Source organism: Carlito syrichta, unplaced genomic scaffold (assembly GCF_000164805.1).
Source record: "Carlito syrichta isolate Samal-C Ts95f unplaced genomic scaffold, Tarsius_syrichta-2.0.1 Scaffold304800, whole genome shotgun sequence".
Classification (NCBI taxonomy): Eukaryota; Metazoa; Chordata; class Mammalia; order Primates; family Tarsiidae; genus Carlito; species Carlito syrichta.
Genome location: NW_007248896.1, coordinates 580,051 through 596,156, shown reverse-complemented (window position 1 = coordinate 596,156; position 16,106 = coordinate 580,051). Strand labels below are relative to the sequence as shown.

Below are 16,106 nucleotides of genomic sequence, written 5' to 3'. Positions count from 1 at the left end.
TACTGATTTTGTTGAAGTTTGACCCTTGAGTGCATGTCTTTTTAATATTCTGTGTGATGAAATGGAAAACACCCCACAAACTCTTCTAATAAGTATGATGGTTATCAAAATGCATAAAGCACTTGTGTGGGTGGTTGAGTTGTTAGCTGAACTGTTCTCCTACTTTTTGGAATACCAGTTTTACTTAAAAGAAAACTAATAGACAAAATTCGTTTATTCAGATTTGGATATTTGGCAGGTATTTTTCAAAATGAAATGAAGTGAGCTTGTTATTGATAATATTTGTTGCCATAGATAAAATTTAAACTTTTTTTTTTTGAGCCAGAGTCTCCCTCTGTCACCGAGGTTGGAGTGCAGTAGCATGATCATGACTCACTGTAGCGTCAACCTCGTGGGCTCAGATGATCCTTCTACCTCAGCCACCCAAGTAGCTAGGACTACAGGTGTACCCCACCATGCCTGGCTAATTTTTTTTATTTTTTATTTTTTAGAGGCGAGGTTTTGTTGTGTTGCCCAGGCTGGTCTTGAATTCCTGGCCTCAAGCAATTCTCCCACCTCAGCCTCTCAAAGCACTGGGATTATAGACATGAACCACAGTGCCTGCCTAAAATTTAAGTTTTTAAGCAAAAATGAGAATTTTAGAAAACTTGTATCCTCCACCGTGAGCTTGATGCTTCTCAGTATTTACAGATTTTTCTAATGAGATGGGTGGTAATATTTAGACTGATTTTTTTTTTTTTTTAATACAGGGGTTGCCAAAAAAAAAAAAATCAAAAAAATTCATCATTGACCAATGATGATTTGATCAATCTTGCCTCTGATGAAACCCCAAACAAAAACTCTGAAACAAAGAGGCTTGGGGGACCTTTGTGGTTGGATTTTTTAATTTATTATTATTATACAGGGATTGCCAAAAAAAAATTACACATTTTAATTATAGCGTTCGCTCAAAAGATGACAGTAGTCAAATGAATGCTAGCATCACCATGCTACAGGTAGGACAGTCAAAGAAAATGACAGAAGCACAGTTGAGCAAACATCATACTACACATTACTACAGTAATTCAATTCAACTTTGAAAAATAATACATAGATAGATAACATCTCTTAAAATGTGTATACATTTTTTTGGCACCTTGTATAGCGAAATATGCCGGCCTTTAGAAGATCTCCATAGCTCAGTGAACCAACAGTTTTTCAAATGACCAATGATTATGTTACAAAATCATTCATTATAAAAGAGACATTCTAAGTTCAAGATAGACCTCAAGGATAGTTGGAGTTACTGTGATAGTTAAGAAATTCTGATTTTTCAGCTCCAACACTTCCTTCACAATTGTCTTTTGGCATTCTACTATAAGAAATAACCTTGTTTTATCCTCATTTATGCATGTTTTTATAATGTTCCAGCAACTATTTTCTGACACCAAGTGGTTACCTACAGTTCAATTCATTTTGATACTGACTACTGTGAGTTAGCACAGACCCCACGAGACTGCTCCCACTTCAGGTGCCAGTTACAAGTAGTCCCCAGGCTACCTAAATTACTCCCAGCCAACTACAAACTCAGAAGTTGTTCTTCTCTTCTCAATCTTCTTCAGTTCTCTTCAATTCTGTTTGATATTTGCTAAAATGACTCACAAAACACAGCATAACACAAATACTTATGATTATAGTTTTTATGTAAAGGATACAACTCAGTAACAACCAAGTGGAAGATATGTATGGGGTGGAGGGTAACATACAGCTTCTGTGTCCTTTCCAGATGCATCACTTTCCTAGAACATCGACACGTTCACCATACACAAAGGTCCCTCAAGCCTCTTTGTTTCAGAGTTTTTGTTTGGGGTTTCATCAGAGGCATGACTGACCAAATCATCATTGGTCAAGTTACTTAACTCAATCTCTACCTATCTTCTTCCTGAAGGGCAGTGGTTGTGGGGAGTGTGTCTTGGAACTTTCAACTTTATCACATGCTTAGTCCTTCTGGTGACCAGGCCCCTCCTTTGGAACTATATAGGGGACCCACATGACTCACCTTGTCACTATAAGCTCAAGTATAGTGTAAAGGGCACTTTAAGAATAACAAAAGACAGTTTCATAACTCAGGAAATTCCAAGGATTTTAGTAGCTCTGTGCCAGGAACCAGGGACAAAGACCGAAGATATCTGTTTTGATAGGTAGTATTATACACTATTTTAAATAATTTTGTACTTGAAACAACATTTGTGTACATTGAACCATGAGAAAGCAAAGGTATCACTATCTGGACAGTCTGTGGTTTTATATCATCATCATTCTTAACTCTGTATGTGTTGCTGTTAAGCAGTCATTTTCTTATACTTATTCACACATTAAGACTTAACAGTAAAAATATGGTATACCATTAATATAGTGAAAACATATTAATGGCAAATGTGGAATTTTCTACTTGTGGCACCATGTCAGTGCTCAAAAAGTTTTGGATTTTGGAGCATTTCAGATTTGGAGTTTTTGAGTTAGAGATGCCCAACCTCTATATGCTTTTTTTCACTTAACATATTCTAAAAATCGCTATATTATGAAATTCATCGGAATCATTAGTCTTTTTAAAACAGCTGTGAAGTACTTCATTGTGTACCATAGTTTATTCAACCAAACTCCTGTATGTGGGCATTTAGGTAGTTTGCAATATTTTATAAATAAAACTGCAACGAAATTCCTAGAAGTGTGATTACTGGTTTGAAGCATAGATGCATGTGTAGTTTTGCTAGATATTGCCAAATTCCCTTTTCCAGGGTTTGTACTATTTTACATTTCCACCAGCAATGTATGAAAATTGGACCTGTTTCCCATAGAAACTGTAATCAGGCTTTCTAATTTTTTGTATATGTGATAGATTAGGGATAGTATCTTAGTGAAGTTTTAATTTGCATCTCTGTTATGAGTGTGGTTGGATATTTTAATCATATCCTTTTTTGTGAGTTCTTGTCTTTGGCTCATTATTATCTAAGATTTTTGGTTTTACTCAGTTTGTTTTACGTATATTTTACTCTATTAGAGATATTAGCCTTTTGTTATATATGTAGCAAGTACTGTCTCTCAGTTTGTCTTTTGATTATGCTTACACTGCTTTTACCATGTAAAAGTTCTTTATTTTTGTGTAGTTTGAAGTGTGGCACTGCTTTGACCAGCAGTATCAGCATCACCTGGAAATTGGTTAGAAATGCAAATTTTGGGGCCTTATCCCAGACCTGCTGAATCAGCACCTCTGGGTTGAGGCCCCAGAAGGCATGTTTGACAAAGCCACTAGGTGGTTCTGAGTTATGCTCAATTTTGAGAACCACTGGCATACTGCATCTGAATTTTTAGTTTTCCATAGAAAGCATTCCCTACACTAAGATTATAGAGGAATTCACCTATATTTTGTTCTGATACTTGTATAGTTAATTTCTTTTTTTTGTTTACATTTAATTCTTTTTTTTTTTTTTTTTTGAGTTGGAGTCTCACTCTGTCGCCCAGACTGTAGTGCAGTGGTCGCTCCCGGCCACCGCAGCCTCGACCTGCTGGGCTCCGGCGATCCTTCCGCCTCAGCCTTCCAAGTAGCTGGAACTACAGGCGTGCACTACCATGCCCGGCTAATTTTTTGATTTATTGTAGAGTTGAGGTCTCGCCTGCCCAGGCGGGTCTCGAACCCGTGGGCTCAGGCAATCCCCTCACCTCAGCCTCCCAAAGGCGTGGGATTACAGACTGAGCCACCGAGCCTGGCTACATTTAATTCTTATACATTTAGAATTTATTCTTGGGTATGGCATAAGGAATGGATCCAAGTTTATCTCTTTCTGAATTGCTACCCAGCAGTTCCAATCCATTTATCCAAATGTCCATTTTTTTGTTTCAGTGACTTAAGATACCATTTTTATCATATAGTAGATTTCCATATGCAGTCGGGTCTCTTTCTGCATTTTGAGTACTGTTCTATTAGTCTGTCTCTTGATATGCAGTACTATGCTGTTTTAATTATAGGAGCTTTATAGTTTGTTTTAATATTTGGTAGGGCTAGTTCCTTCAGAACTCTTTCTTTTCAGTGTTCTCTTAGCTTTTCTTGTATCCATATCAATTTTAGTATCAATTTTTCTAGCTCCAGAAAAAAATATTGATATTTTGTTGAGATTGCATTAAATATATAAATTAATTTAGGTATAACTAACGTCTTTGTGATATTTCTACCTCTTAATGAAGAACAGGATATGGGATGTGTTTGAATCTACTTTGGCTGTCTTCCAGAAATTTTAAAATAATTTTCTTCATATGGATTTGGGACAAGTCTTTTAAAATCTTAATCCTAAGTATTTTTTTTGTTCTTCTTGAAAGTGGGATACTGTCTTCCATTGTATGTTGTAACTGGTTATTGTTTTTGAATATAGAGGCTGTTGAATTTTTTTACGTAATTTCAAACTCAAGTTGAAAAACAGTACAAAGAACTTTCATATATGTTTTTTTACTTACCCACCACATATATACATTTTTCTTGAACCATTTGACATTTACTGGAAGTTGAAGACATTATACTACATTGTATCCTAAGAATAAAGATATCTCTCAGATAATCATGTTGCAGTTACCAAATTTAGAAAATTTAATGCTGATATAGTATTATCTACCCCATAATCTGTATCCAGATTTAATCCTTAGTACTTTGTGTATTCTTTCTAGCTTTTGTCAGGATTTAATCCATGATTACATTGCATTTAATTGTCATACTTTTAGTTTCCTTTAATCCGGAACAATTTTATAGCCTTTTCTTAACCTTAACATATTTTGAAGAATATAGGCCAGTTATTTCTTATATTAATTTTGGTTTGTTGATATTTCATCATGATGAAATTTAGGTTATTCATTTTAGGCAGGAATACTACAGGGTTTAAGTGTTCTTCTCATCCCAACTTTGATCACTTGATTAAGTAGTATGTGCCAACTTTTACTGATGTTAAATCAATACTTTACTTTTGTAATTAGTCAGTAATTTGTAGTGAGATTATTTCCTTTCCCTTTCCCTCTTTCCCTCCTTCCCTCCTTCCTGATGGGGTTTCACTCTGTCACCTAAGCTGAAATGCAGTGGCATGATCTTAGCTCACGGCAGCCTTGACCACTTGGGCTCAAGTGAACCTTTCTCCTCAGCCTCCCTAGTAGCTGGAATTACAGGCATGTGCCATCATGCCCAGCTAATTTTTTTGACTTTGTTGTTGTTGTTGTTGTTGAGACAAGGTTTCACTATCTTGCCCAGGCTGGGCATGAACTATTGGGCTCAAGTGATTCTCCCACCTGGGCCTCCTAAAAGACTGGGATTACAGGCGTGAGCTACGAGGCTTGGCTTGTAGGAGATGTATTGTGAGACTGTGTAAATATTCTCTTCCTCATCATACTTTTACCTAGTGTTTTTAGCATCTATTAATGATCTTCTAACATCATCATTCCTTCTATATTGATTAGAATTTTTCTTTAAGAAGCAGCTATCTTTTTCTTTCCCTTCATATATTTGTTTATTCATTGATTTTTATCACTGTAGACTTATAGATTCCTATTGTATTCATTGGGTTATAATCTATTATTGTCATCACTGATACTAAGATTATATCAAGATTTAACTAATGAGACCCCTTCTAACTAGCTCTGTGACCTTTTAATATGTTCTTCATTGTTTTTTGAGTATTTACTTCTTTCTGGTGCAGAAAGATGTTCTAGTTTTATCTTGTTGGTTTCCTGTTCCAGCTTGGAATCAGTTTTTTCTCCAAGGAGCCCTGTTCCTTTAACTGGAGAAGGTAGTTTAGAAACCAAGATCTGGGCATTAGATGTGTCTTCATTGCTTCTAAGTACTTAGCAGACAGCTAAAAAATATGTATGTTTCTCCCCCTTTCTCTTTTTTCTCTGCTTATTAAAAAGTGAGTAAATGCCAGGCTCGGTGGCTCAGCCTGTAATCCCGCGCCTTGGGAGGCTGAGGTGAGTGGATTGCCTGAGCCCGTGGGTTCGAGACCTGCCTGGGCAACTTGGTGAGACCTCATCTCTACAATAAATAAAAAATTAGCCGGGTGTGGTAGTACGCGTCTGTAGTTCCAGCTACTTGGAAGGCTGAGGCGGAAGGATCGCCGGAGCCCGGCAGGTCAAGGCTGCAGTGGCCGGGAGCGATCACTGCACTCCAATCTGGGCAACAGAGCGAGACTCCAACTCAAAAAAAAAAAAAAACAAACAAACAGTGAGTAAATACTGTTACCTCCAATTCCAGTCTAAAACTACAGCATAAATTCTAGTCTCCTTTTCCATAGTATAACTCTCTTCTCCAATTAAACCAAGAATCCAGTACATGTTTCCTCAATATATTTACTCAAGTGTTGAATATACAGAAAATAATTTCAGAATTGCTAATCTGTACCACTGTGAAAAGCACATCTAACTAGAGTCCAACATTTGCTTAGCTTTTTTGGGGACGTGGTGAGTATAAAATGTACACATTTAGTTGCCTCATAGTGTTCTGTCTGTGAGCCTTGGCTCTCTCACAACATCCCCATGTGGCAGATAAGAGGAATATGATATTCCTCCTATTTAGCAGTTGAGAATACTACAGATATTCTTAATTTGTCATGTCAAGTAATTCATAAAACCAGGATCATTGTGAGCCATTTTGGGTCCTGAAGAAAAAACAATATTTAAGCACTCTCACAGAGGCAACCAACTAAACAAACTTGTTCCTTGGAGCTGGAACTGTAAAAGGTGACTTCTACTAACAAAATCTGTTTCATAAATTGTTGGTGACTTTTTATTTTAGAAAAATTATGAGTCAGCAGTTCATATTGTGTTCAAGTAAGATAGCTATACTCATACTATGCATGTCTTTGAGGGTAGGAGAGATGCCCCAGGAATTCTTGACTATTTTTTGTGCCTAAGAGCCGTTGACAGTCTGGTGAAGTCTATTTTCAGAAAATATTTTAAAATAAGCAAAATGTAGAGAATTATGAAATGCATTATTATAGTTACCAAATATTAAGACAAATTTGTGATCTAAGTGAAAGTAGTATATATGCTTATTCGTTAAGATGTTAAAGAAGATTTAGTAGTGTGTCTAATAATTTTTAAGTAGTTATAAAGGCTATTTTGAGATGGTTGTAACAAATGTAATATGAAACAAATCTGTTTATCTGTAGATGACTAAGTTGCACGTACATCAACCATTACTGGTTTTTTTTTTGCTTCCTAATGGAAAGAAATGCTGAATTTTGATTAGAAGTTAGTGAAGAGATATAAATTTTTTTCACATGTCAGTTCATGAACATCCTGAATTCTAAACATGGGTGGACTCTTTGAGCAGCTTTGTGAATATAATTAAAGAACCTTCTCTAATTCCAAACATGATGTTTACATTTTGGAGGGGAGAAAGTCTCCTGATTTGCAAAAGAGCCTAACCTTAACTATCATGTCCATGTACCCGTATTCTGCTTCCCCTATGAGGAAGCTAAGCGCGTGTACTGATCATATTCTTACCCTGCAGCCTATTTGCAAAGAATTTATTGTATCTTTGATGATAGAGGAGGAGCATTAGCTTGGAATTCTCCACAAAGTTGCTTGACTGTACCAATACATGCGCAAATCTTTTGTTGGAACCCTTGATTCCACTTTGGTAGAATAAATATCATTTGCTTACAGAAGAGTTTAGCCATACTTCCTTAAATTAATTTGATTAAACATTTCTAGAAGTATTTTATCACCTCTTTTTCATTCCTTTCGTGTCCTCTTTTTTCTTGAATTATGTTTGAAATATTTCTTGGGGCAGTGGCTCAAGCCTGTAATCCCAGTACTTTGGGAGGCCGAGGCAAGAGGATTGCCTGAGCTCAAGGGTTCAAGAACAGTCTGGGCAACTTGGTGAGACTTTGTCTCTACAATAATCAAAAAACTGGCCAGGCTCAGTGGGTCAGCCTGTAATCCGAGCACTTTTGGAGGCTGAGGTGAGTGGATTGCCTGAGCCCGCGAATTTGAGACCAACCCAGGCAACTTGGCGAGACCTCATCTTTACAATAAATCAAAAATTAACTGGGCAGGTAGTGCACGCCTGTATTTCTGGCTACTTGGAAGGCTAAGACGGAAGAATCACTGGAGCCCAGCAGGTTGACACTGGGATGGCCATGAGCATGCCACTACACTCCAGCCTGGGCGAAGGAGTGAGACTTCAACTCACAAAAAAAAAAAAAAAAAAAGAAAAGAAAAAAAAAAAGAAAATGCTTCTTGGATGTAACCTTTCCCTTCTGTATTCACATCCCACTTTCACATTCTTGAATTACTACAGCAGCATCTCTGGAGTCATGGTAAGAGATGGGAACTCAACTGAGTGCCTGCTATGTTCTAAACCTCTATCTCATTTCTTAGAGAGGATAAATTTCTTAGGGGTATTAGTACTGATGATCTGATAGTCAGGTCTAGGCAACCTGATTCCAATCCACCATGCCATGCTGCCTCCTACTTATTTGCTGCTTGTTTCGAGTGGGCTCGCTATTGTTTTGCTAGATTAACTTTACTAAGGACCATTTTACCATCTCATTATAGTTCAGAAACCCGAAGGCCCACTATAGTAAATAATTTGGCACATCTGTTCTCCAACTTATCTTTCCAGTGATATATCCTGCTACTCTTAGTATGTGTCCTTTGCTCTAATATAATTTGTTTACCATGCCTGAGATATGTTATTGTTTTTCATATCTTCTGTATCCTTTTCATGTACTTCATATCTAGAATGCTTTTTATTTGTGATGAAAATTCTTTAAGATCCAACTCAAATGGCTCTTCTCTATGGTCTTTTCCTGGGAGACAATGTTTCCATGTTGGTACTTTGCATTTTATGTTGATCTCTATACCAGCCCACTTATCACAGTTAAATGATGATTATTTATCTAGAATTAGACCAAGTTCCTTGCAGGTGAAATCCATGTCAAGTTAATCTTTGTATCTAGTTCCTAGTACAATGCCTGTTACAAAATAGATGGTGTGCTAGATATCTTGAATGAGTATATTCTTTTTTCCCCCTAAAATTTCACATCTCATGTTTGCAATAAAATAATGAGTGGTCCTAAGGTAGGAATGCCACTGTAATATCAGTTTTACCACAGTGCTTGGCACAGTTGATATGGGGACATGTTATATATTATAAATGGAATTGTTTAGGAAGAACTTTTAATTTCCATATCTAGTCTCAAACTTAAATTGAATTACATTTTTAATAGCGTTTGCCAGTTTTACTTTAAATGATTAGGGTCACTTAGTCCATTTTTGGGTCATTTACATAGGTGAAATCTATTAACTTTAGAGTCTCATCTCTGCTCCCAAGAGATGACAAACAGCAAAGCCAACTAAACTTTACAGGCTAAATTTTTTTTCTTATATCCTTTGTTAATGCTTCTGGTTGATTTTTTAAACAGCTCTGTTGATGTGTACTACACATGTAAAAAAGTCCACTTATTTTAAATGCAGTTTTATGAATTTTGGCAAATAGGTATCATTCTGTAGCTGTCATTACACTCAAGGTATAGAACGTTTCCATTACTGCACATTACTCCCTCTTGCTCATTTACAGTCATCCCCTCTTCTACCTGCAGTCCTAGAAAACCACTGATCTACTTTCTGTCACTATAGTTTTACTGCTTCTAGCATTTCATGATTGCAATCATGCAGAATTTATCCATTCACTAGTTTGATGGCCATTAGTTCTTTTACTAGCTGATGCACGTTTAGATTATTTCTGATATTTTGTTATTCTGAATAATGCTGCAATGAACATTGTCATACAAGTTTTTTTGTGGACATATGTTTTCATTTTTCTTGGGTAGATACCTAGGAATGGAAATGCTGGCTTATATGGTAAGTGTGTGTTTTCTGAAACAGCCAAATTGTTTTCCAAAGTGGCTGTACCATTTTGTATTCCCACCAGCAGTGTATGAACATTCCAGCTGCTTCATATCCTCACCAGCACTTAGTATTATTGTGAGTCTTTAATTTTAGTCATTCTAGTGGGTGTGCAGTGTTATCTCATTGTGGTTTTTAGCTTTAAGTTCTCTGATAATTACTAATGCTGAACATCTTTTCATGTGCTTACAGGCCATTTGTATATACTCCTTTGTGAAGTGTCTGTTCAGATCTTTTACCTATTTTTTATTGAGTTTTTGTTGTTGTTTTTGGTTGTAACAATTATTTATATATCCTAGCTGTAACTCCTTTATCATATATTTTGGAAATATTTTTCCCAATCTGTGGCTTGCCTTTTTTTTTTTTTTTTTTAAAGATAGTATCTTTTAATTTGGAAGTAGTGCAGTTTATCAATATTTATCTTAATGGTTCTTGTTATCTGTATCCTGTCTTAAAATTTTGCCAAATTCAAGATTATGAAGATTTTCTTCTACTTTTTCTTCCAAAAGGTTTATAGTTTTAGCTTTTACTTTAGGTCTATAATCTATTTAATTTTTTTGTATGGTATTATATGTAATCAAAGTTTATTTAGTATATAGCTATCCAGTTTTTAAATATCATATTGAAAAGACCATCTTTTCCTCCATAGAATTATTTCTACATCTTGAGATATTTTCAGTGTTGAAAATTGATTCTATAAGTATGGGTCTATTTTTGGACTCTGTCTTCTGTATTACTGATTTTTATCAGGGGTTTGCAAACTGAGACCTATATGCCAAATCTGGCTACTGGACTGTTTGTAAATAAAGCTTTATTAGCACATGGCTGTGCCCATTCACATAGATAGCATCTATGACTGCAACAGCAGAGATAGATTTTAGTTGTTGTGACAGAGACTGCATGGCCTACTAAGGTGAAAATATTTACTAGTCCTATGTGGAAAAAGTTTGCCAGCCCCTTGTCTATAGGTTGTCCTTATGTCAATACTATACTGTCTTGATTACTGTAGCTTTATAATAAATCTTGAAATCAGGTTGTGTAAACCCTCCAACTTTGTTCTGTTTTTTAAACATGGGCTATTCTAGGACCTTTGTATTTCTATGTACATTTTAGAATTATCTTGTCAATGTATTCAGAAGTCTGAGATTTTGATTGGGATTGCACTGGAGCAATAGTTAATTTGAGGGAAATTAATGATTTAAAATTATTAAGTTTTCTAGTCCATGAGCATGGTATATCTCTCCATTCGTTTATGCTTTCTTTAATTTCTCTTAGCATTCTTTCATTGTTTTTAGTGTATAGGCTTTGCACATCTTTTTTTCTTTCTTACTCTCTTTTGTTAAATTTATTCCCAAGTATTTTAGATATTGATTTTACTGTAAATGCAATTATTAAAAATTTTATTTTCCAATTGTTTGATATTTAGGAATTCAATTGATTTTAAATATTGACCTTGTATACTGCAGCCTTGCTAAATTCACTCATTTTCCTAGTTTTTTATAGATTTCTTAGGATTTATCATATATATGATCATAGCATTGTGAATAAAGTTTAACTTCTTCCTATCCAATCTGTCTGCCTTAATTCATGGGTGTTTTGAACAGAAGCACTGAGAGCAGACATTCTTGCCTAATTATTGATTTTATTATGATCATCAGTGGAATCATTTAACTTTTCACAATTAAGGATTGCTGTAGGTTTGTTTTAGATGCCTTTTATCAGGCTAAGGAAGTTCCTTTTTATTCTTTGGTTGCTGAGATTTTAAAAAAAAAATCATGAATGACTTGAATTTTGTAAGATGTTTCTTTTGCATCTATTGTAATAATATGTGTTTTTTTCCCCTTTATTAACATGGCAAATTACATTGATTGGCTTTTGGATTTTAAACTGACTTTTTGGTGTGTGATATTTTATTTTATTTTTTAGTATTGTAGGGTTTGACTTACCAATGAGTTAAAGCTTTTGCCTCAATATTTATGAGGGATGAGGTCTATAGTTTTCTTGTGATATTCTTGTTTGTTTTTGGTATCAGAATAGTACTTACTGGCCTTGTAAAAATAAGTTGGAGAGGCCAGATGCAGTGGCTCACACCTATAATCCCAGCACTTTGGGAGGCCGAGGTGAGAGGATTGCCTGAGTTCAGGGGTTTGAAACTGGCCTGGGCAACTTGACAAGACCTCATCTCTGCAATAAATCAAAAAAATTAGCCAGGCGTGGTGGCATGTGCCTGTAGTTCCAGCTACTCGGAAGGCTGAGGTGGAAGGATAGCCTGAGCCCAGCAGGTGGCCATGAGTAAGCCACTGCATCTGGCCTCTCCAACTTAAAAAAAAATAAAAAAGTTGGGAAATGTTTCTTCCTCTGTATTTTGAAAGGTTTTACACAGGATTACTTCTATAAAATCTTAAATGTTAGATAGAATTCACTAAGGAAGCGGTCTGCTTTTCTTCTTTTAAAATACTTTTTATTAATAGCTGAGTTGTAAAAGATACACAGTTTCCCCTAAATTGACTCAAAGAGAAGGGCACTTTTGGGGCACAGATAAATTTGAAAATACATTGGCTTTATTCTGCTTTCTGAATGTGCTGTATTTGTCAGGTACCCTTATGAGGAGTTGAGAGCCAGCTTTTCCAACTGTTTCTTCAACTACATTATAGGGAAATCATTTTATTGTTATATTTTGGCTAAATGTTTAAACTGCCCTTCTTATAAATACATGATTGCTTTGCTTATTCATATTTGTTTTTGTTAATTTTAGGAAATTAAAAGGAGTCTTAAAAATCAAGCAGAAGGGAAAATGGAAGGTCAGAATTCCCAGAGTCCTCAGCAGATCTCACAGTGTCTCAATACATGTTCAGAGCAAAATGGTCATGTTCCTGCATTGTCAAATGCACAACCAGTTCTGCAATACGGTAATCCTTATGCAACACAGGAAATAAGAGGTTATTAAAATATTTTTGGTTTGGGATTAGCTGAATCTGTAGATTTTTTCTGGTTTCTATTTTCATGGGTTAGAGAACCACTGGTACAGTCAATTCTAAGAGAGATACTATTTTATAAGCATAAATAGCAGTTTTAATATTTAATCCTGTAACTGGCCTTGTCTAGAAGTGATACACTATGAAATGAGTAGTTTATTTGCTTATTACATATAGATCACATTTTAAAATTCACCTGAGTTAAAAATAAAAACATGAATATTTTGATGTACCAAAGTGGTTATTTATATCTTATTCATCATATATGTATTTAGAGATGCTAACTTTAGTAACCAGTTTCACCCTGCCTATCCAAAATTTTTATTACAGATGGAGCAGATGGTGCTTTTTACCCAGATGAAATCCAAAGGCCCCCTGTGAGAGTCCCTTCCTGGGGACTGGAAGACAATGTTGTCTGCAGCCAGCCTGCTCGAAACCTTAGCCGGCCTGATGGCTTAGAAGACCCCGAGGATAGCAAAGTAAACTGAATTTCCATTGCACAAGCCTGTCCCTTTTATTTTCCATCTTAGGTAGAGAATTACGTATATGTGCATGTGTATATAGGTGTCTGTGGATAGAGAGTATGTGCTTGTGTCTGCACACAATTGCCTATGTTTTGGAAGTATTTGGAAGAATTTTTGAAAAAACCTTGTATTTTTAAATTCAAAAAATCTACTGATATGATTCAGATTTATACTTTAGAATTTACATGCTAAAGTGAAAGATTAAGTTCAGTGAATGTTGTCAGAATATTGTAGTTATCAGATAATCTGATCTTAATTGTCACTGAGTAACTTAACTACATTCTTTTGACATAGATGCACAGAGCTGGAAGAAGCAAAGTGTTAATGGCAGTATTATGCTTCAGTGTACATATTCGCATTTTAGCATTTGTATCCCACTTCAGATTTTAGTGTGGACTCTTTATTACTTTTAGTCAGAAAAAGAGAGAAGTGTATGTGTCATATAATGGTTTCCTTTTTCAGGGAAATCGTATTTAGACATCTTTAGTATTTGCATAGCATTTCTTATTCTCTGGCAGGAACACAATACTGGTGATAATTGAATTAGTTTGTGTAGCATGTCATTTTTAAAAATTTCATTATTGAATAAATAGGTTTGTTTCCTCATAGCAGCTCCTTTTGGATTTCCTGTGCATTAAGATGAATTTAAAAGAAATGCTTTATTGTGCTCTTTGCAAGTACAGTGGTATCATGACCTGTTTCTCATTTAATCTAGTTTGCTGCATTTAATTGCTATTAACCTTTGCAGAAACTGATCAGTGTTCAGACAGGCATGATTTTAGCCCTAGTGCTCAACACCTATAATGGAGAAAAATGTATTTCTTCCTCCTACCTTTTGGCCTCCTATGTCCATTACTGGGAATAATTAGGAAAACTGTCAGAACTTTTGTAGCCTATTTGAGGTCTAGAGTATCATCTTACTGCTTTTTCACACCTTTACTTCATATTTTGCATATTTAATCTGATCATTCTTGGCACAGATGTTACATGTGACAAGCCCTTCTCTTCCATAGTCATCTGCTTCAGTTTAATTAGCAGAATGTTCTTTCTGATCTGTGTGCTTTGCCCTCTGGCAAACCCATGAGAAGCAGTGTTAGAGTCTTGTGCTCATTTGCTGACATGCTTAGATTTGGTAATGAGATGGAGGACTCTTAATACGTACACCCTGAGTAATTTTATTGTAACAGAAGATTTTTTTACATTAGAAAGTAATATATAGGTACATTCAGAACTTTAAAAAAATTTTTCATTACAACAGCAAAGATCACTTGCAAATGAAGTGTTTTAATAAGTAATTTTAGTAAAAATATGGAAAGTAGTTTTGAGTTTACCCATTCTTTCTCTGTTTTTCTGCCCTGGGAGGGATTAATAGCCATAGGCCCCAGCATCTTGGAGTCACGGATGTGGTGGCCTGTTCTTTGAGTCTTCTCCAGTGCCTACACCTGCCATATTTCCTCCCGTCTGCACCAGAAACAGTGGTCAACTATCAGATCAAAAGCCTTTTATGACTCCCATTTATCTAATAGTTGTAATAACTCTTAACATTATGACGATGGCAGCAAACATTTCTATACCTCTATTTGCCAGCTAATGTTAAGTTCTTTAGATGTAGTGATGTATTTGTTTTTTATAGCAGTCCTATCGAAGGAACTATTACTGTCACTAGTTTTCAGTGGAGGAAAGGGAGAGAGACAGATTAAATAGCTTGCCTCAAATGACATGGTTGATAAGGGTGGGGGCAGGATTTGAATCTCATCAGATTAGCTGTAGGAGCTGTAGCTTAACCACCTAGCACGTGGACCAAAGCAGAGGTTCCCATAGTTTGTTAGTGTTTAAGGCACCCTTAGCATCCCAATCCCCAGGCCAAGAGAAAGACAGTGAGTCCTCATTTAACATTTCCTTGGAAATTGTGACTTTAAGCAAAATGATGAATAATGAAATCAGTTTCTTTTTTCCTCGTCAACGTCATAGTTTAGCAATGTTGAGAGAAATGATGTTATATGAGGACCTGCTATAAGTCATTTCACTTAAAGTTACAGTTTCCAAGAACCTCTCTATGATGCTGAGGACTTACTGTAACTAACAAGTATTTGTCTTGTAACAACTTTAGTAACCATTTAAAATAGTAGTACACATAAATTGAAAGAAAAATTAATCTTTTTTATTTCATTTTTAAATAACCAGTTACTGATGGAATGTGTGTGACAACTGGCCGGCCACAGCACAACTTCTCAAGCCTTGGAATAGACTGGCCAAGCCACCCCTCATTTCCTGTTTCACACTGGTTTTCACATGGCTCTTGCTTTTTGTCACAGCAACCATCAAAAGCCTAGTTTCTCAAAGATAAGATGTCATTGAAAGGAATGCAGCACCACCTAAAGTTGAATCTGTGTACTGTCTTCAACTGTTGTAGTTATTCACGTGGCGTTTGACAAAATTATCCCTCAACCATTTGAATCTATGTGTCTTAGGCACTTTCATGCCCAATTTTGGGAATCATGGGTCTAAGTCTTGCTCTAAAAATTGGTTTGTAGACCAGTGGTAGTGGTGTCTCCTAGAAGTTTGGTGGGAATGTGGAATCTTCTACCCCACTCCAGACCTACTAGAGTCAGACTCCTTTTAACAAAATCTTTAGGTGATCATATACTTGGTAATGTTTAGGGTGTGCTGTTTTAAACTTCCT

The 16,106-nt window shown here is 35.8% G+C and overlaps 1 protein-coding gene across 5 annotated transcripts in view; it reads left to right on the top strand.

Moving 5' to 3' along the window:
- Positions 1-16,106, top strand: part of TAX1BP1 (Tax1 binding protein 1) — a 95,050-nt gene that overhangs the window by 70,442 nt on the left and 8,502 nt on the right. For 2 of the 5 annotated variants that reach the window (XM_021713913.1, XM_021713914.1), the window contains 2 exons: positions 12,680-12,725; positions 13,230-13,378. In XM_021713913.1, coding sequence (XP_021569588.1) covers positions 12,680-12,725; positions 13,230-13,378 — 195 coding nt within the window. Of the gene's footprint in view, positions 1-12,679; positions 12,864-13,229; positions 13,379-16,106 lie in introns of all 5 variants that reach the window. The other 3 variants (XM_021713912.1, XM_008060989.2, XM_008060990.1) reach the window with 2 other exon arrangements.